Source organism: Candoia aspera, chromosome 16 (assembly GCF_035149785.1).
Source record: "Candoia aspera isolate rCanAsp1 chromosome 16, rCanAsp1.hap2, whole genome shotgun sequence".
NCBI lineage: Eukaryota > Metazoa > Chordata > Lepidosauria > Squamata > Boidae > Candoia > Candoia aspera.
Window position 1 is genome coordinate 5,949,147 of NC_086168.1, and position 20,190 is coordinate 5,969,336.

Here is a 20,190-nt window from a genome sequence, read left to right on the forward strand (position 1 = left end):
CTAACACCAGAGTGCTGAGACCCACTAGCTTGTTTTGTCCTGCTGGAAAGGTGGAATCAAAAATGGGGGCCTTTCGGCAAGAGGGTTAGAAGTTTTTAAGAGCAAGATGGATGCCTTCAAACTCCAAAAGCAGGCTCTGCTTCCTCCAGATCAGCGCTCAAGGTGCATTGAAGCTGTCTCACGCGTCTTGGCTCCAATTCATCAGCGTGAAGGTTCTCATGAACATCTTCTGCTTTGGTTTTCTGTGGTAGTTCAGGAGGTATCTGATAGGGGTTTGGAAGTCAAGGTGAAGGATTCCTGCGCTGGGCCTTCTCTGAACTCTTTTTATCTGCAGCTCAGTGAGGTTGCCAGCTCACCCTGGAGAAATGGCTTGCTTCCTCATTGCCCTCAGGACTGATCGCCTTCCATGTTTTCCTTCTTTCAGAAATTTCCGGAAACACCTCCGTATGGTGGGGAGCCGCCGCATGAAGGCGCAAAGTAAGTGATCAAGTTGAGCAGGACCAGGAGGGGCTACACAATCCCAAGTTCTCTCACCTCTAAGGTCTCCTTCCCCAACCAGGGTTCTCTGAGAGAGTTTGGACCTTCTGGCACCTGGTGGTCTCAGCTTTGCCATCCTAAAGCCCGACAGGATGGAAGTGCATGGCCCTGTTTGGGGAAAGGAATCCTAGATAGCCTCTTTGTCCTTGCTTTGCTCTGGAAATGTCCCTTACTTTTCTTTAAAAAGGGAGAGTTTTGTGGCACCCACTTGTTCTCATCCTTCTCCTTCCAGCTTTTGCTGAGCGGCATGAGAGAAGTTTCAGCCGGTCCTGGAGCGATCCAACTCCCATTAAGCCTGAAAACCTCAATGATTCCCGAGAAAGTACGTTCCTTTGTCTTGATGCCCCCTCATCCCAACTGGAGGAAAGCCAGTTTGCCATGGACTGGATAACTGGGAGGAGCTGGAATAAGTGACTTGAATGTTTCCTTGTGGAAACTGGACAGAAGCCTCTGCTGGTCAAGAAGTTTCCTCTTGCTTGAAGCCCTTTGTGTGATTTCTCTTCCTTTACTCCCCAAAACAACAACCCTATGAAGTAGGTTGGGCTGAGAGGCAATGGCTGGCCTGAAGTCATCCAGTGAGTTTCCCTGGCTGAGGAAGGACTTAAATCTAGGCTCATCTTAAACCAACCTCTGACCATGACTTTTGGTCAAACAGGACCAGTGAGATGATTCAGTGGTCAAATTCACCCATTGTGTTAAGCCAGGATTGTTCAACCATACTTGGTTGAACAAGCTAGCATGCCCTGCATCACTCATGCAGCAAGCCAAAATGATCCACATTGTAGCTTAGTGTGGTGTGAACATTTCATACCAAGAGCAGGTTGGTGAGATTTTCAAGGGAGTTGCAAGGAGTTAAGCCCTGTGCTGGGTTTGCCATGAACCCAGGACCAGCTCCCAAATATTCCTGAATTTAATTGGAAATTCGTCAAGGGAGGGGGCAGCAAAATTCCAATCTAAGCAAGCTTTAGCAGTGAGGGGCAACTGAGTGCAGGAGCAATGAAGATGGCCTTGACCTTGCAGATGAATTGTGTGTTTGGAAGGGGTTTTATGTACAGGTAGTCCTTGCTTAATGACCACAATTGGGACTGGAATTTCAGTCGCTAAGCAATGCGGTCATTAAGTGAATCCAACCCAATTTTACAACCATTTTTGTGGCGGTTGGTAAGCAAATCACATGATTGTTAAATGAACCATGTGGTCATTAAGTGAATCATGCAGTTTCCTATTGATTTTGCTTGCTGGAAGCTGGCTGGGAAGGTCGAAAATGGCGATCACGTGAGCGCGGGGACACTGCGATGGTCATAAGTGTGAGGACCGATCAGAAGTTGGGTTTTGGCGCTGTCATAAGTCTGAACTGTTGCTAAATGAATGGTCGTTAGGCAAGGACTACCTGTAGCTTTTATGTAGCCACTTGTGATCCTTCCAACATCCGCATCAGGACACACTGGCTGCGGTTCGTTGTAGCTGAACAATGGCTGGAGGGCTGCAGGTCCCCCCCGCCCCCTTGTTCTGTGCCAGTCGCTACTCAGGGATCTTGCAGGAAGGATTCAGACAGACTTTGCAATGTCAGGTGTGATGGCAGGACCTATTTATGTTTCATCTTGGCCGCATCCTGAAAGGAGGACCCGGTCCACGCAGGCCTATGGGAGTTTCTGCATCTGCCCACTTGGGCACTAAGACTCTCACCCTCTTTTGCCCACAGGCCATGAATTCCAGGATTCCTTCTGCGCCCTTGACAAAGGGGTTGACTTGAACTGGGAGGCAGAGAAAGAGCTGGAAGCTGCTGCCTGCAGTGGGGAGGACTTCTTTCCCCCCAAAATCATGGTAAACCGTTCTTGATCACCGTACAGGGGCCCTCTGGGGGGAGGGTGATCAAGTCATGATTGTCCAATGGCACAACTTGCCCTTCACTCAGACGTGTGCACTCATTCACACGTGCACACAAAACCGGTCCTGTCTGCCTCTTGCTTGTCCTGTGCCCAGCTCTTGCCAGCTTTCCTAGTTAGAAGGAAAACTCCTGCCTGTTACAATTCTTGCTTTCCGCTTTTCTCTCGTTTCAGCTCATTTCCTCAAAGGTGCCCAAAGCTGAGTACGTTCCAACAATTATCCGCCGTGACGACCCATCTATCATCCCCATTCTCTATGTAAGTCTGTGGATTGGAGCTGTGGGGGAATGTCCTGTCTGTCTGTCCATCTGAGTCTCTCCTCCTCCTGTCTATCCACCCATCCATTTATCCCCCACCTCCTGTCTGTCTGTCTGTCCATCTCTCTCTCTCTCTATCCACCCACACATCCTTCTATCTCCCACCTCCTGTCCGTCCATCCATCTCTCTCTCTAGCCATCCACCCATCCATTGTTCCATCTCCCACCTCCTTTCCATCCCTCCCTCCCTCCCTCCCTCCCTCTCTAGCCATCCACCTACCTATCCTTCCATCTCCCACTTCCTGTTCATCCACCCATCTCTCTTTCTTTCTGTTTCTCTCCATCCATCCATCCATCCATCCATCGACACATCCTTCCATCTCCCACCTCCTGTCCATCCATGGATATGTCCATCTATCTATCTTCCTCTCTCTCTCTCTCTCTCTTTTTCTCCTATCTCGTTTTCTATCATCTCTACCTACCTACCTTTTCAGATCTCATCTCTCCTCTGTAACTGTAGATCTTTACTTGTACGCCACCAGCCTTCTCTCGATCACATTATCTTGTCTCAGTTGATCCTCCTTGACAGCCACAGCCGGGAGCTTTTATCCTTGTCTCTTCATTTGTTTGCAGGATCACGAGCATGCCACCTTCGACGACATTCTGGGTATGTCAGCTCTGGGTCATCCATCAAACAAAGCTGTTGTGTGGATGTTGTGTAACACGTGTGTCTGGCAGCTTAGCCTAAGGCCCTGTTGGTTAATGATATGGGGTGGGAATCTGGAGGTATGGAAAGGGAGATCCAAGTAGATCCTTTGGGATGTAGGAAGTCCAGTACTCACTCCATCAGAAAAGGAGGAGGTGCCATCTGCCATATCCGTTTTGGGTCCTTCGAGTTGTGGGAATCTCTATCCCTCCCCCACTTTTCCTCCCCCAAATGGTTTCTTTCAGTCTCCCCCAGGGTGAGCAGACTTTGAGTAGCCAGGGGATGCCCAGTGGATAAAGTGGGCGAAGTAAGATTGTGTAGCTGGACTTTCCAATTTTCCCTGTAATAGGTGGAGGTGATCGACAGATTCACTTAACTGATTTCTTGTTTTAAAAATGGGTCACATCCTTTTAAGGACCAATGGCATTGTTTTCGTACATTTCCTGCTTCAGACTTTGGCAGCTCAGCCAGAGGGGTTCCCAGGGGAAAGTCACTTTTTTCAGCACCGTTGTAACTTCAAACGGTCGTTAAACAAATGGTCATAAGTCGAGGACTACCTGTAACACATTCACCCAGCCCAATGGTAGGGCTGGGCAGAATTGGAGACTGTCCTCACAGCCTCTGTCCTGATCTTCCAGCCTTGACAAATGGCCATCCTCACATACATTTGCTCCCTGTTCCTTCCTAGTGCATTCTCTCCCTCTTGTTTAAACCCCCCATGTGGTACTCATTCCCTCTTCCTCTTCCCCATTTGTCTACAGAGGAAATTGAAAAGAAATTGAACATCTATCGGAAGGGCTGCAAGATTTGGAAAATGTTGATTTTTTGCCAGGTGAGTGAGTGTGCCCTAAATGCCACCTGCTCCTCCAAAGCGGTGACTGTGATGTTCTCAGGCTCGGCAGCTGCTGACTTCGGAGAAACCACCTTCCCTGAGGGAGTGGTGGTAGACAGTGACAAATGGTTCTCATAAAAGTGCCTTCTCTCCTCCCTATCTCCAAAGCAATTGCATTGCACCATCTTCCAGATGTGTGTGATCTCCCTGGCAACCGCCAACCCTGGATCCCAGCTTTGTAGAAGAGCAAGTGGAAGAAAAAGGTTGCAGGAGCTGTTGAATGCAAACCTGTTTTTTCCCCTTTATGCATGGGGGACGGGCTGGGTGGCATGAATGGCTTAAGATGCTTCCTTCACCCTTTAAAATCCCCCCCTCTCAATGGCAGATATTGGGTTCATGGAAGAATTTGGGGGAGATGTAAGGGGTGCAAAGCCTCTGCAACATGTAAGGTCCTTATTCTGCCCCAGAATCCCCTAAACTCAGCAAAGAAACGGTCTCAAAGTTTCAGCCCCACTTGCTCAGAAGGGCTTTGCTGAGCCCACACTTTTTCCCCGCTTAAGGCTGACCGTCTTTTGGCTCTTCAAATGCTCCTCACATTCACTTGCTGACTTTTCCTGTTACGCTTAGGCTTTGCCCAGGGTTGCCTCTGTGGCTTGTCCTGCCCCAAACCAATGTCTCGCTAGGTGTCCCTGAGGCTCTTCTCTGTGCTTTGGTAATCTGAGAAGAAGATTGATGCTCTTCAGGCCAATTCTGGAAGACTTTCCCTCTTTTCCTCTTGCAGGGTGGCCCAGGCCATTTATACCTCCTGAAGAATAAAGTTGCTACCTTTGCAAAAGTGGAGAAGGAAGAAGACATGATCTAGTGAGTGGACAGCTCTTGAGGAATTTGCAGGGTGTGCTTTGCAGCTGGGTATCTTTTGAAAATAAAGAACAGCTCAGATGTTCTTCCATCTCATTTTGCAGTTTCTGGAAGCGGCTGGGCCATCTGATGAGCAAGCTGAACCCAGGTCCAAATGTCATCCACATCATGGGATGTTATGTCTTGGGGAATCACAATGGTGAGAAGGTAAGTCCTGTGGTGGTTTGTGAGCAGGTAGAAGAGAACCTCCCCTCTGGGATTACTCTTTCTGAAAACCTTCTTCATGGCTATGTTCATACTCAACACTTAAGCCCAAGAGACTTTAGATATAGCCTGTTGCTGTCACCAGAAGCTGTGAGACCACAGGAAGCATTAAACCAAGTCTAGTAGTGTTTCTCCAAGGTTCCAGGTCTAAATCTTCCAATCTTCTGCTATGTTACTTCTGCAGATGCTGGAGATCAAACCTGGAGTGTTTGTCATGCAGAACAGGGACTTTTCCCCTGAGCTGTATCCCCATCCTTTAAAGAGTGAATGCACAAAGTTGCTTATATTGAGTCAGGCTCTTTGGCCCATCTACCTCACTTATGTGTCAGGGCCAGAAAAGGTCAAGCTGATGCCCTCAAGATTGTTTTGGACTTTAGCTCACATCATCTCTTGCCACTGGATGTGTTGACTGAAGTTGATGGGAGTTGGGTCCAAAACAGAGAGAGGACAGTCACCTGCCTATCTTTGAGCACCACTTTCTGGTAATGCTGTCCAGAAATCCAGGCAGGTGACTTGCCCAGATCTTTCTGGAGTTGGTAGGAGTTGAATCTGAGATCTTCTACATGCAACATGTGTCCAAACCAGCATCCTTAATTCCCCCTCCCTAGCTTTGGGCTCCCTCCTTGACCCACAAAGAGGGTAATCTCCATGGGTCTTGATCCAGGCTTATTCTCACATGAGATATCTGGGTTCCACCACTTGATGAGACATGTCTCATTGTTGGGATAGGAATCTGCTGTTGCCCCATTATGAAAGCAAGGGACTCTTCCTCCATTAGAGTGCTTGATGGCCCCAGCTATGGCTGGCCCTACCATGAGACAAACTGAAGCTCGTGCCTCAGGCAAGAGATACCAACGGACAGCATTCTCCCACTTCCTACAGAGCATCACTGGAGAGTAGAACCTTTGGTGCTGCATGACCTACTCTCTGAAGCTAAACTGAGGTGTGCAGATTAAGTTGCCCGAATAATTATGCTGCAGTTAGCTGCTCAGTAGTCCTGTACATGGAGTGGAACATGAGACGCCTAGAGCCGATCATTTGTCCTGTATCTAAGGAGGCATCCCAAATCACCTTGGACTTCTTTGCTTTTCAGCTATTCCAAAACTTAAAGAATCTGATGAGCCCTTGTCGAGTGACCTTCGAATCTCCACTTGAACTTTCTGCTCAAGGTAAGGGAGATGACTGATTCACGTTTCCTCTGCCAGTGAAAATATACCACTGTTGATGGGTACAGGTAGAACAAGTAGACAGAAGAGACATGAGGATCCCATGGCGTTCTCCATCCCATATCTGGAGGTGTGCATCTTCTGCTTTACTTGCTTCCAGCAACACATGCTGGTCATGAGTCCAAACTGCCAAAGGAAGAAGAACCATTATTTCGGGTGGTGAGTGGGTTTTCATGGGCAAAACGGTTGTGTGAAGCCTAACAGAGGTTGAAGGCACAATTTTACTGCTAAAAACTCCCCCTTGCCCTCTCCCCCATCATATTCCTGACCAACAATCCTGACTCCCCAACAAGACAGGCCATAATGTCATCTACATCTGGACTGTGGCCCTCAAGCCAACTGAAGTTGGGTGCCTCTGGTCTAAGGTGTAACTTTGGTGAAAAAGAAGGTTCTCCTCTTATCAAAACTGTCCGCCCCACAAGGTGGACGAGGTCATGGAATCAGCTCCACAGGAAGGCTAAGACTACTTTTGTTGAGATAGGCTATAATATCAGAATCTTGCAAGGCTGATCGTGCTGGATGACCTCCTCCCCCTTCTTATACTCCTGTGAATTAGGGAGGTGTCTGTCTGAGCCACTTTTGAACATTAACTTTTTTTCCAGGACTTGGAAATGTTTCATCCCCCTTTACTCTGGGTAACTGTCCTTGCATGTTTCCATCAAAATCATCTTCCTTACTCTCTGCAAAACAATGAGAAGCTCAAAGGGGGTTCCAGGAATCTCATAAAAGGGCATTCAGGGATCTTCAGGTTGTGCACCCCAGGAAAAGGATCCCAGTGGGTTCTTCCAAGGTTTTCAGACAAGGTTTTAGGCCTGGATTCCTGGCATCTGACTTGACTTCCCCCACCTTCTTCTTCCTCTAGGAAAAGAAATGATTGAGACTTATTTTGACTTCCGTCTCTACCGTCTCTGGAAGACTCGCCAGCATTCCAAGCTGCTGGATTATGATGACATTTTATGAGAGCTGTCCGGCACTGGCCAGGAGGAATTTCACGGGAATCCCAAGCAGGCGAGCATCGTACAGCGGGAGGTCTTTTTCACGGCTGCAAGGAGGCCAAGGGCAGTGGCCTGGAGGAGCTGAAGGAGGCGTTAGGGCGTCAAAGTTTGAAGAGGTCAGCCGACTCCTTGAGGGACAATTCATCAAGGTGGATGGAGCACTGCAGATTGGGGAAAGATGGCGGATCCTCAGGGACCGAGCTGGTTTAGGTTTCAAAGGGCCCAATGCCATTGCAGGTCCTTTTTAAAAGACTTTTGAAGCTCAGGTTTCCTACAGAGACTCAACCAATCATCTTGTTTATCCCTATTTCGCTTTCATGCACAGACGTTCCTCTCTTTCGGAGGGCAAGAACCTTCCCTGTTCAGTCTTGTGTGCTTGGAGATGAGAGATCAAAACCTTTGATGAGTTTGAAGACAGCCAGACCTTAAAAAATCTCATCCATTTTGATAATGCGTGTAAACTCACACACCCCCCGCACATACACATATACAGAAGTGCAATTTTTTTTTCTTTTTACAAACAGGATATTTAATCAGCTGTTGCCGTACCACACACATCAATATCTGATAGATGAGATATTTTTGAGTCTGCTTGAGAATATATTTGACATAGTAATATATCTTTATATATCTGTATGTGTATCTATAGATAGCTATAGATATGATAGTTCACATACTTCCTTTCTGCAGACCTGCATAGCTGCAAAATCTTTGACTTGGTTTCCAGTAAAGCTGTTGAGGGACACTTTAACTGTAGAAGTTCTCTTCAGGGTAGACCTCATTCTTGGATTTAAGGAGCAGCATCCTTAATATAGTTTGGCAAAAGCAGAGTTTTGCCGCCTGTATCTGCTGATAAGGCTGAGGTGGACCTCAGTCAATTTATATATATAGATATATAAATAGATATAAATAGTTTGCAGATTAGAAACCAATAGCCATGTTTAAAAGTTTAGCTCACTGCAGTTCATTTTTTGGTTGATTGGCTGGTTTTTTAAAGCAGTGGGGTGTTGTGTTGAGTTGGGGAGTGTTAATTGTAGCAGTTCGATTTCAGAGGGTGGAGGGGGGAAAAAACCTGGTTTTGTGTAGCATCAAATTTCAACACCCAGGGATCTTTCCCCACCCTCTCTTTCTGCCTGGTCACAGAGAAAACCAAATGGTTTCTTGATGGACTTCATCCTAGTTTTGTTTGTTCTGTGTGGATGACTGTACATTTGAATAATCCAGATTTCAGCGTGTTCACTTTGGAAAGAAATGGTTGGAAAAGGCTTGACTTGGCTTCGTGACATGGGGCAGAGCAGGGGGGTACGAGGTGCTAAGGAATCTGGCGTTCACTGGAGATAAGGTGATTTTCCAGAGTTACATTTGGGGTCCCCAGAAGCTGAAGGATCCAGGGGAGAATAAACAGTGACCTCTCTCCATTTGTCTAAAGTTCTGAAGGAAATAGAGACATGGAAATAATATGTTCTAAACTATTTCTTTGGTTATATGGCAACAGACCCATGAAAGAAAGCTTCCAACCCTCTTTTTATCCATTTATCCTCTTTTGGGGGTACCTTGATGGGCGGTACTTAAATTCCAGTCTTCACTGCATTCTCTAACAGCAAAGAGACTTAGTTAGACAGCAAGTGATGTTGCAAGAAAACAGGGTTGAAATTCAACCTCCCCACTTTTCTTTTTTTCCCCCAAACAGAACTTTCCAATTCTGAATTTTCCCCATTTTTAATTCGGAAGGAGGTGCACTAGCCCTCCCTATATCAAGAGAACACAGGATACCTCCCATTCCCGATGGATTTATCAAAATATGGAATGGGTGCAACCTAACGCTCGGAAAATTCAATGAGATGATCTTTTAACAGAACCACCACTTTTCCACTGGACAGACTACCGATTATTCCTCGCTGCAGACTTCTGTGATTGGCCTGGTTTTGCTAATTGCAAGATCAGTAGAGTGAAAATGTGCACAAGGATGTGTTTTCTGGCCTTTTTTCTTTTTTTTTTTGAGGGTTCTGTTGGCGGTTTTCTGCTGGGCGTGCCTCTGCTGTGTGCATATCAGACATTTCTTCCAGGGTGCAAGACCACTGCAGCAGTTCATCCATGAAGGACCATGCACTACCCTATTTTTAGTTTTTGTTTTTCTCTTTGTGGGGGAAATACGTACGTACCTGCTTTGATGTGCAATATGGTGCACATTTATACCAGGCCACTTTTTAGTGGATTAGACAGCCAGTATGCATGACGGCAGTCCAATCCACATATCCAGGGCTGAATAAGCAAATGCGTCATCCTTACATATACGAGAAATCATCACAGAAGGTCACCCAACAGATCTGTTGATGCAGCCATTCTTTCCCATTTGCCTCCAGTGTTTGAGTGCCTCCCCTAAACTGCTCCTGAACAAGGAGGCTCAGTTCCAGGCACCAACCCTACCAATAACTCCCCCCTGAAATTTTAAAATGTTATCACAGGGCCATTGCAACCTGTTCTGACAATTCTACACATATCGACTCTCCTAGAAACTTAGTATAGAAAAAAAGAAAAGAAAGAAACATGCTGCTCTTTTTTCCACTTTAAATCAGCAGTTTTTGGAAAGGTCTTCATGTTTCTAATGAGGGAAAAGGCTGATTGATCTTCCCCAGTCCCTTTATTCCCTTTGTGAACTGCTGCTGGAAAGTATTTCCTTAATGTTTTAAACCAAGATGATCACCCTGGAATTCAAAGCCATCAATGCTTGTCTTTGGGCGAACACCTCTGCTGAGATTTATTTTTATGTTCCTCTGTCCTCCCAGGAACATAAAAATGTTTAGATATAGAGATTCTCTCCTGGATTCTCCTTTGCCATCTTTGTTTCTGGGGGTTTGGGGGAATGAGTAATTAAGGGCAGAGACCATATTGCAAAAAAAAAAAAAAATTCACACTGGCGTGCACCCCCACATTCTTTTCTTTTTCCCCATTGTCAGTGCATGCCTGAAAGGGCAGAGTTTGGTCTATTTTGCTTAAAAGAAGTGGAAGGAACTTCAAGAACTTGGGGGGGTCAGCCTAGAATTTTGGGGGTTCCCTCTGGTGATGCTGGAAAAAGTTTGGGAGTGTGGATGAGTGTGATTTGTGCAAAGGGTGGGGCAAAAGCTTTGATCTCTTCTGCCCAACTTGTGCTAGCCGCACGGATGTGAAAATAATGCGTTGACAGAGAGGTCATCATTGTTCATGATTTTTGTATTAGTTTGCAGGATACAGCTTTCCTTGAAATAGAAAGTAAATTCTTCCCTGGAGAGAATGAATTTTAATTTCCTTAGTCTCAAGGCCATTAGCTCTGTGGGCTGAAGACTTGAAAAGCCGCAGCGGAGCAGCTGAAGCTACTGCCCATTCCCCTCTTTTTAAACAAAGACTTTGCCTCTTTCTCCCTGCCTGGTTAGTAAACCCCTTCCCGGTATGTTTTAACTGATCATTAATCTTTTTTATCCATGTGTTGCCTGATGGAGAAATCTAAGGGCTTTTATAGAAAGCAACATGCTTACGGGCTTTCCATCTTGGTGAAGGGGGAAAAAATGCTGCATACCTTCAGAATAAATGTTCTCACACTCCTGAGTATGTGAAAGGGCGGCCGAAAAACCAAGGTCTATCAAGCGTGACTCAGAAACCGCTATGGACTGTCAGATCTTCACTTGTTTTCTCTTATTTCCCACTGGGGAAAGCTACAGAAAAGGGCAGGGTTGTTTTTAAGTCTGTCTACTTCTAGATAGGAATGTTTGTGTTTAAGGACGCTCTTTATCTTCCTGGGGCACAGTGGTGTGACTGACACGTTGTCTAGGGTCTGAGACCCCAGAGGGCACTTTTTGTATTTGAGTCTCTTCTTCCTTAACTCCAGCTTACAAGTGGTAGCACCTATCCAAACCTGGCTGATCTCAGAAGATCAGCTCTTGTTACTACTTGGATGAGAGACGAGCAAGGACATTTCAAGGTTGTAGGGAAGGGAGCAAGGACACCTCCTACCAGGCTGTGTCCCCAGATCCCCTGCAGACTTGGTTGCTCTGTTGCTCTGGCAAACCATTCTGTGAACTTGGTTCAGCCACCAGAGTCCTGTGTCTTTTGACTCCTGGGGTTCACCATCTCAATGAGCAAATGTCAGATGCCTCTTCTGATCTCCAAGGAGAACTTCAGCTACTTGGTCCAGCCTCTTCCATGGTTTGGATTCTCAGGCTGGCTTTTAGCTTATGTAGCTGCCTTAGAAGCAACAGTGTCCTCCAGCTGAGTCTGAAATGAAGCCATTGTTCTCCACTTCTGCTCCCGAGAAAAGGTCCTCTCGTAAAAAGCTCCTTCAACTCAGTTAGACAACTGGCCTTTTCTGGTGCAGTGTCTCATTAGCTCTCTAAATCCTGGGCAAGGTCATTGTTGATGGCCCTGTTACTAGAGAGGCCGGGAATTAAAAAGGCAACCTTGACACATAAGGACTGTGGTTCTTCCCAGCATTAGTACCTCTACTTTGTAATGTACCGTCAGGGCAGAAATTGATGCTCTGAATCTGTGGAGCCATCTGGAATTACAAATGCCATCTGGACCTTCTGGGCTCTAACACAGGGAGAGGCCCCTTGCTAAAATCCCACCCATTCAGATACTCACTGTATTAGCGAGCGTTGAGCCTTCAAACACTCTCCAAAGGGTCACTGTATTATAAACAACGGAGGGTTGGAAGAGTTGAGATGTTAGACCTACGCCAAAGCTTCTCATGGTGGACAGCTGGTATGGTGATCTTGTAGGCAGGTATCACAGGAGCTTTCAAATCCTAGTCTATAGCAATAAAACATTGGGGATCTATGAGGACAATGATCCCTTTCTCCCTAGTCATTTGGTCCCCATGGGCAAGTTTGTTTTGTGACATGGGTTCAGTGTCTTGCAATCTCAGTCCTGAGCAAGACTACTGTTTCTGAGATATGGACTGTGTAGAGACTCAGTGCCATTGTAATCTGCAGTTTGGGCAGAAACAAGGTTAAATCTGGGCCCCATTCTGTCTTATCCTTTCAATTAAAAGGGGGATGATTGAGTAGGCCTAGGCATCTACTATTTCATCCATGTAGGTAATGGAGTGAACCTGGGCATTTACATAAAATAACGTTTTCCCAGTCTGCCCAGATGTGTTTGGACTGGGATTTGCAGCCATAATCCACCAGGATGGTGCCAGGTGGAGAAGGCTGATGTATATAAAGTGTATTTTGCCCACAAGAATCCCAACGTCAACTGAATGGCTTTATGGTGTCCTCAGTATCTGGATGACTGAAAGGCTGGATTATGGCACACAGATCGGGTTGGAATCATGATGAAGAACATGGGTTCAAGGAATAGACTGGTGTGGAAGATAGCTTTCCATAGCCAAGACAGGGCTAACGATGCCCTAAGATACATCCAGAGGAAAGGCATTGTGGTGTAATGAACAGTGTGCTGCATATTTACCAGAGAACCCCGGGTTTGAATCCTCACACAGCCATGAAAATCATGGGGTGACCTTAGGTCAGTCACCCTCTCTCAGCCTACCTACCTCACAGGGTTGTTGTGAGGATAAATGGGTGTAGAGTAGGGAAAGAGCCTTGGGTGCTGTTCTTTGCCTTTGGGATCAAGGATATAACTAAACTGTAATTTTATCTGGGAAATAAAAACTGTACAGAAAAAACGAAAACTACTTTCTCGTATCCAAAATGGCCGGTTTTGAGAAGATTTTGGAACGACGTGGACTGAGGCCTTGGGTACCACACCTGGTGTGTTCAGCAGCTCCCAGGGATACCTGTGGTGAAAATCTTGTGCCAGATATGTGAAGGAATCAACTCTTCATTTTATGGAAAATCCGCCTGCTTGAAACAGCCATTTCTGTGCCTGAAGAGACAAGCCATCCTTTAAAACTCAAGAGGCGGCTTGTCTCTTCTGCGGTACAAGCCCAGCCATACGCGTGACTTCTTTTCTTCTCTTCTTTAAAGAGTGGCCACTGATCTTGGATATGGTGGGAAGTCAACGGAAGAAACATTTTGCTGAATAACACCAAGGGCACCAGCTCTTTTTCCGACCTGTGTGTAGCATTTAAGTGACTTCTGATAGGTCTCCGTTAGGGAGCCCTCCATGTGTCGAGCCTTGGAAGAATCCAGCAGGATAGTTTTTAATTTTGCTAAACCTTCTTCCTTTAGTGTCCTTAATGAAGAGTGACTATGCTGGTTCATGGCCAGGCAAATGCTTTTGTGCCTGCCCGTTCAAGCTAGGCTGCTTCTCTACTAAGGCGGTTTCCTAAAACAAAAAATGGAAATTTCTAGCTTTTAAGATGTGATTTAATAAAAAGAAACCTTGACGATGACGATAGCCTAGTTCTTTTTCACTCCTTCCTTTCTCCTATCCCATATTTTCTCCTCACTGTAATGGAAACTTTACTCTGTGGTGTTTTTCTCCTCCTGTGGAATGTTACGTAGGGGCAGCTGGGACAGTCAGGACATCTCGCCAAATACAAGAGGAACCTCTGCTGAATTTTCAACTGCTTTTCTCGGGAGTTATGAGGGATAACAGAACCGTTGGCTCTCTAGCAGGAGGTCCCTGATTCATATTTGGTCAGCAATGCTGTTTCCTTTCTGTCCCCATCTGCCTAGTCTTGCCTTGTCTGTTCTCAAATTTTGCACCCATCAATGGGCCCTTTTCCAGAAGAACTTTTTCTTTGAGGATTTGGAATAAAATAGCAACTTCTATTTCCATGATACCTCTAACTTGGCCCTCATCTGTAAATACATGTTTATCTCCCCTGGTTATATGATAATGTCCCCTTTCGTTGTTCAGTCTGATGGGTAGTCCTCACTTAACAACCATTCATTTAATGGCAGTTCGATCTTAAGATGGTGCTGAAAAAACCAACTTACCACCGGTCCTCACACTTACGACTATTGCAGCATCCCTGCAGTCACATGTTCCCGATTTAGGCACTTGGCAACCAGTTCGCATTTATGACCGTCGCAGCTTCCTGTGGTCAAGTGATTGCCATTTTCTACCTTCCTGGCTGGCTTCTGGCAAGCAAAATCAATGGCGAACTATGTGATTCACTTAACAACCATGTGGTTCACTTAACACCTGCTGTGATTTGCTTAACAACTGCTGCAAAAAAGATTGTAAAACCAGGTTGGATTTGCTTAATGACTGCTTCACTTAGCAACCAAAATTCCAGTCCCAATTGTGGTCATTAAGTGAGGACAACCTGTATTTTACTTTGGTGAACAAAGGATTGAAAAAGAGTCTTTAAATTTAATTCTCTCTCGCTTGATATTTCACAAGGTGTTGCAGAACTTGGCATCAAGGCAACATCTGAATATTGCAATTTCAATGCTTTAAAAATAAACTGAGCCAAGGCATGGCTTCAGAGAGATATCCACATTGTTATTTTTGCAACAATATAGAAATGGTTGGCCATTCCCTTCTGGGTGGTTTTTCAACTTCCCAGTCCAGTCTACAATTCTTGAATTTCCTAATGGTTTCTCATCCAAGCTATTTGGTCATGTTTAGCTTTTGGATATCTTCAAAATCCAGCTAAGTCTGCAAGATCGGGAGGCCAAAATTGGAGAATAGGCAGCAATGCAGAAATTGACCGTATAAATTCACAACTACCTAAATTCAAGCAGGCGCGCCTTCCTTCCCTACAACATATTACACAGCCAGGCGAGCTAAGACATTTAGAATATGGCTTTTGAAGGAAATGGAGAGATTGATTAAAAGACAGCTGAAAAAAATGACTCAAATAAATATAAGCCATAACTGTTAAAATTTAAAATGAAGTATATAAATCTCAGTAGTACAGCGGTTGGGGAAAAATAAAACGAAGGGAAAGAGAGGGCTATGGAACACTTCTTTTTGCAATGTGCTATCTTTATTATGCTATATCTCCTCTGCTTTTGATCTTTTACATTTATACAATGCTTATGCAATAATGAAACTAAAAGAAAATGTCAGTTGGGTCCTGCCAGGGGTAGATTTTAAGCTTGGATGTCAATCCACCAGAGCCAGTCAGTCTGAAGAAGTTCCATGCTGTAACATTAGTTGGTATTTTATTAAAGAATGAAGAAGGTACCCAAGTCTTTTTGAAAGTAGTTCTGGAGGACATGTGACTCTTGCAAGCTCGAAGAGGTAGAACTGAGCTATGTCTTTTTGCCTCTAGGTATCGACACCTGGATACAGGTTGTAAGGTGAGTGCAGGAGTCTTAAGAACGTGGCCGGCCCTACCATTGGGTTATGTGAGAAAGGGGTCTCAGCTCACAGTTGCTGGGGATGGGCACAGCTGGACATGTGCTGGAAGACAGAAGAAGACCTGGGACCATTTCCCACAGTACAGGATTCCACTTCCTGTGAGAATCACCATGTCTCCTGAAACAAAATTAATGCCAAGGAAGCCAGCAGAAAAATGTGCCAAGTGAACAGGAGCTATCAGGAGGAGTCAGATACCTGTGGTTTTCTTCTCCACCCTCTTATCCGGCTGTCAGGAAGTGTCAGGAAAGAGCCATTTCCTTCTCCACCCTGTTATCAGATGATTTTCAATACCTTTATGTAAATTCAGTGAAGCGACAGGAGCCTCAGGTGCCAAGTTTCAAACAGTATCCCAGAAATGCCATTGGCAGGATGACGTGGCATAGGCACTGTGTCCCGCTAGGCTTACCTTTCAGAAAAGGTCTTTGTATATGTCCACTGTGCTGCAAATTTCCCCAAGCGGGCATTCCCGTGGTGCCACACCCTCAGCATGTCCTTGGGAATCCATGAGGTGGACACTGACCATGTCAATCAAGTCAAGAAATAAAACACGGCCGGGAATTCCACCCACACAGGCCATCCAACCAGGTGAAGTGAAACTGTAGCATTGCATTCACACAATCTCTAAAGCTTAGGGCTAACTTTGATCCGTTTTAGTGTGTGGTGAGAACCTGATGTGACTGGTTGGCCATTGTGAGAAGAGACTGCTGGACTAGATGGGCCAGAGGTCTGATTTGGCAGGGCACGACTTATGTTCTCAACCTAGCTTATTGGATTTATTTATGATTAAAATGTTCAGCAAGCCCAAACAAAAAAATGGACCCTCATTGGCAAAACTGGGTCATTTTTCAGAATGTTCAGAGTTTAAGGTGAGGATGGGAGCAGTTCACCTCCCCAGCGGGAAATACAGGCCAAATAATTTTGCTCTGCCACTCCCAATGAAGTAATTGCAATGTGAGATGCTGTGCTGCACCCTTTGGAAGATCAGAAGGCTTTTTGTAGCCCCATATCCTCCCCGCAACATTGCCCACATCTAGTTTACGGCTTAGTGTGCTGTGCAAACCCAGCCAATGGTAGCTTAAACAAACCATGGCTAACTGTGTAGTGAGAATCCAGTTCTCCTGATCCTCTGCTGTCTCGGGCAGCCCACCAAAGGCAGTTGGACGATGCCAACGAGCCGACTCTTCTCTTAAACTCTTTGATTTTTTACTTTTGCGGGGGGGGTGGGTCTTAGTTTTATCTCCTTTTCAGATCTCTCGAAAGCAAAGGAGCCATTGCTGTGTAACTTTGCACTTGGCCAAGAAGCAGGCGTGGCAAGACTTAGCCAAAATCTTTTATAAGGCAGAGAATTTTGCGGCAATTCCCCAGCTGAGAAACCAGATACATTCTGGATTAAGGAGGGAGCAATTTCCAGGTAGTTGCGTGGATTCTTGAATTGTCCGTGCATCCCCCAAACATCATGCCTGTGTAGTTCAGGGCTGCGTAAATCTTTGGCTTGATCCATCAAAGTGCTTCAAAGCCTGGGAGAAATGCAGCGGCTTTTTGACGGTGCAGACCAGCACTACATTTGTGCTGTGCAACCCTGAATCCGAGAACCTTCAACTTCATCTCAGTTTAATCTGATGTAATGGAATGGGAGAAGTTCATATGTAGAGGAGATGTCTTCTTTTGAGATGTGGGAAGCCACAGTTTTTGAGCTGGGCTCCAAGTGTCTGCCCTAAAGTCCTCTCTTGGCTGCCACTGATCCCCACAAAGAGATTGTGATGACCGCAAAAGCATGAAAATAAATATTCCATATAGGGAAACATATTCTGATGCCATCAGAAAAGCCAAGAGATTGGGGCATCGGCTTCATGGACACCATGGGCCCAACCAGTTACGGAATTAATTTTCTACCCAATGCACTGAAGCATCAACTGATCAAAGAGGTTGGGTTCAAAGAGCCTGCCTCACTAGGAAATAAAACAAAGTCAACCAAGTTTAATGCTAACTGCTTTGCTTGGCCCGTGGCTCCATCTGCCAAGGGTTTGTGTAATCACACCCAAAGATCATTAACTTTTCTGTTTTTTTCTCCTTCCTTGGCCAAATTCAACAATGTCCTGTAAAACAGGTCCTAAGCAATGCCCTTTGAAAATTCCCCGACTGTTGTTGTTAAAGGATTAATTCACATTGCCGTAAGTTCAGAAGTAGAAATTTGTCTCTGATAGCTCTTGTGGGAAAAATTTCTGACGTTTTGGATTGTTAACAGGCTTTGATTTAATTGTGGAGGAGCACTTTCCTTGAGGAAGTCAGGTTGGGAAGATCTATGTGTGATATTTTTCAGTATGTTTGGCCTGTACCTTTTATTACAAGCAGCAAAATGTGCTGAATGGGAGATTGGAATGGTTCAAGAGATCATAAAATGCATCTAAAAGAATTGGACTCAATCACCTGCCAAATGGATTTTGCCAGGAACCAGATGATGCTTTCAGACCCAGGGACTTATCCTTACCATCTGGGCAACACAGGAAACAGCCTCTGAGCAAGGAAGTTCTTCCAAGCTCCATCAATTGGTTGCAATTGTTCCTAACTTTATTGCTTTCACCAACACCGGTCAAAGAAATCAAGATAAGGCACGGTGAGGTTTTGAAACGTGTGCCTGCCTTTACATCTCTCCGCGGGTGGTTTTCCCATTGGTGTAAAGTTCAGCCTCTTTCAATTTTATGTGATAGGTGGAACAAGAATGGATTTGTTCTTGGGTGAAGCTGGATGAGACCAGTGACATTCTGGAACCAGGCTTAGGAGAAGGAGAAGAGTTTTTAAAAAGAGTTTTTGAAAGGGGTGAGAAACACAGCTCACAGAATAAATTTGACGAAGTCCTGGGAAGCAGCAAAAGCTAAGTTTATTAATACATTCTTGCAAAAATGGCTGGCTAGCAAAGTAGGCAAGGGACGCGGTGGCGCTGCAGGTTAAACCGCCGAGCTGCTGGGCTTGCCAATCAGAAGGTCGGCGGTTCGAATCCGCGTGACGGGGTGAGCTCCCGTTGCTAGTCCCAGCTCCTGCCAACCTAGCAGTTTGAAAACTTGCAAATGTGAGTTGATTAATAGGTACCGCTTCGGTGGGCAGGTAACGGTGTTCTGCTTAGTCATGCCAGCCACATGACCACGGAAGTGTCTTTGGACAAACACCGGCTCTTCGGCTTTGAAACGGAGATGAGCACCGCCCCCTAGAGTCGGACACGACTGGACTTAATGTCAAGGGAAACCTTTACCTTTACCTAGCAAAGTAGGCACACCCCATTAACACAAAGCACACAGTTCATATTTTCTACCACGGCCACTAGAAGCCCTCCTCCTGTTCCCCATTGGATAGGTACTTAGGAGTTTACACCCTATCCGAAGTGCCTAAACATACCACGTGAAGCTCTGCCCCTGTTTACATCTCCCATTCCCCACTTTTTATCTCCTCCAGTCCCTTATTTATTTATTTCCTTATAAGGCAACTAACTTCCTTTAACCAAACCTGCTAGGGTCCTCCTTAACCGCAAAACTAGCGATAACTGGTTTTTAGCCTTGGTTCAGCCTTTTATCTCTTTCACAGCATTCTTAGATAAAACAGTATCTTGGTCCACTCTACCACACCCCACATGTCTCAGTTTTGCAAAACTATTTACTGAAAAAGCAGGCTTGCATGACCTTGCAAAAACAACACGTTATCATTTCTTACAAAGGCCTTCTTGCACATAGAATTTGTTCTCTCTGTCCATGAGCCACAAATTTATTTATTTATTTGCCATATTTCTTTACCACCCATCTCGTATTATAATGACTCTGGGCGGTTTACAAACAATTAAAAACAGAAGCCTAAAATGTCATTAAAACAATACAGTATCAATATAAATATTTATATAAATATAAAAGTGTAAAATATGTAACATAAAATTCAAGATGGCGAATAGCAGTGTTATCGTTGGCCCCATCAAGGAGCCAAATTCTGTTAGTAGGATGGTCTCCAGGGCAGGGTCAAAAAAGTCAAAATGGCACACGCAACACCCATAAAAAACAGGCAGAAGCTCAGTCACACTGTTGTGCCTGTCATCTTGACTTTTTTTGAACAGATCTTGCAGACACCCCTGCTTCTTAGCACAGGAAATTGCTTTGCTGTATATCATGTTATGCTATTTAGTGAACGCTGTGTTTTCTGCATTCAGGAAACAGGAACCGCCCAACATGGTAGACAGAGGAACTGTTTTTCCCCTGGATCTTTGTTCATTTGTGTGTGGGTGTGCGTGCGTGCTTGACTGCCTTTGCGTGTTGATTTTGAACATTTCAGTACTACCTGTTCAGCTAAGCATCTGCAGGTAGGGCACAAAATGAAAGCATCTGTCACATAATTGAAAG

At 45.3% G+C, this 20,190-nt stretch overlaps 1 protein-coding gene across 1 annotated transcript in view; it reads left to right on the plus strand.

Moving 5' to 3' along the window:
• NSMF (NMDA receptor synaptonuclear signaling and neuronal migration factor) overlaps window positions 1–8,196 on the plus strand; it is a 31,523-nt gene extending 23,327 nt beyond the window's left edge. The window contains exons 7-16 of the mRNA XM_063316332.1: window positions 425–477; window positions 770–859; window positions 2,240–2,361; window positions 2,598–2,681; window positions 3,314–3,347; window positions 4,148–4,218; window positions 5,000–5,079; window positions 5,181–5,283; window positions 6,434–6,509; window positions 7,429–8,196. Of these exons, the coding sequence (XP_063172402.1) occupies window positions 425–477; window positions 770–859; window positions 2,240–2,361; window positions 2,598–2,681; window positions 3,314–3,347; window positions 4,148–4,218; window positions 5,000–5,079; window positions 5,181–5,283; window positions 6,434–6,509; window positions 7,429–7,526 (811 nt within the window). The 3' untranslated portion in view covers window positions 7,527–8,196. The remainder of the gene's footprint in view (window positions 1–424; window positions 478–769; window positions 860–2,239; window positions 2,362–2,597; window positions 2,682–3,313; window positions 3,348–4,147; window positions 4,219–4,999; window positions 5,080–5,180; window positions 5,284–6,433; window positions 6,510–7,428) is intronic.
• Window positions 8,197–20,190: the final 11,994 nt, after the last annotated feature.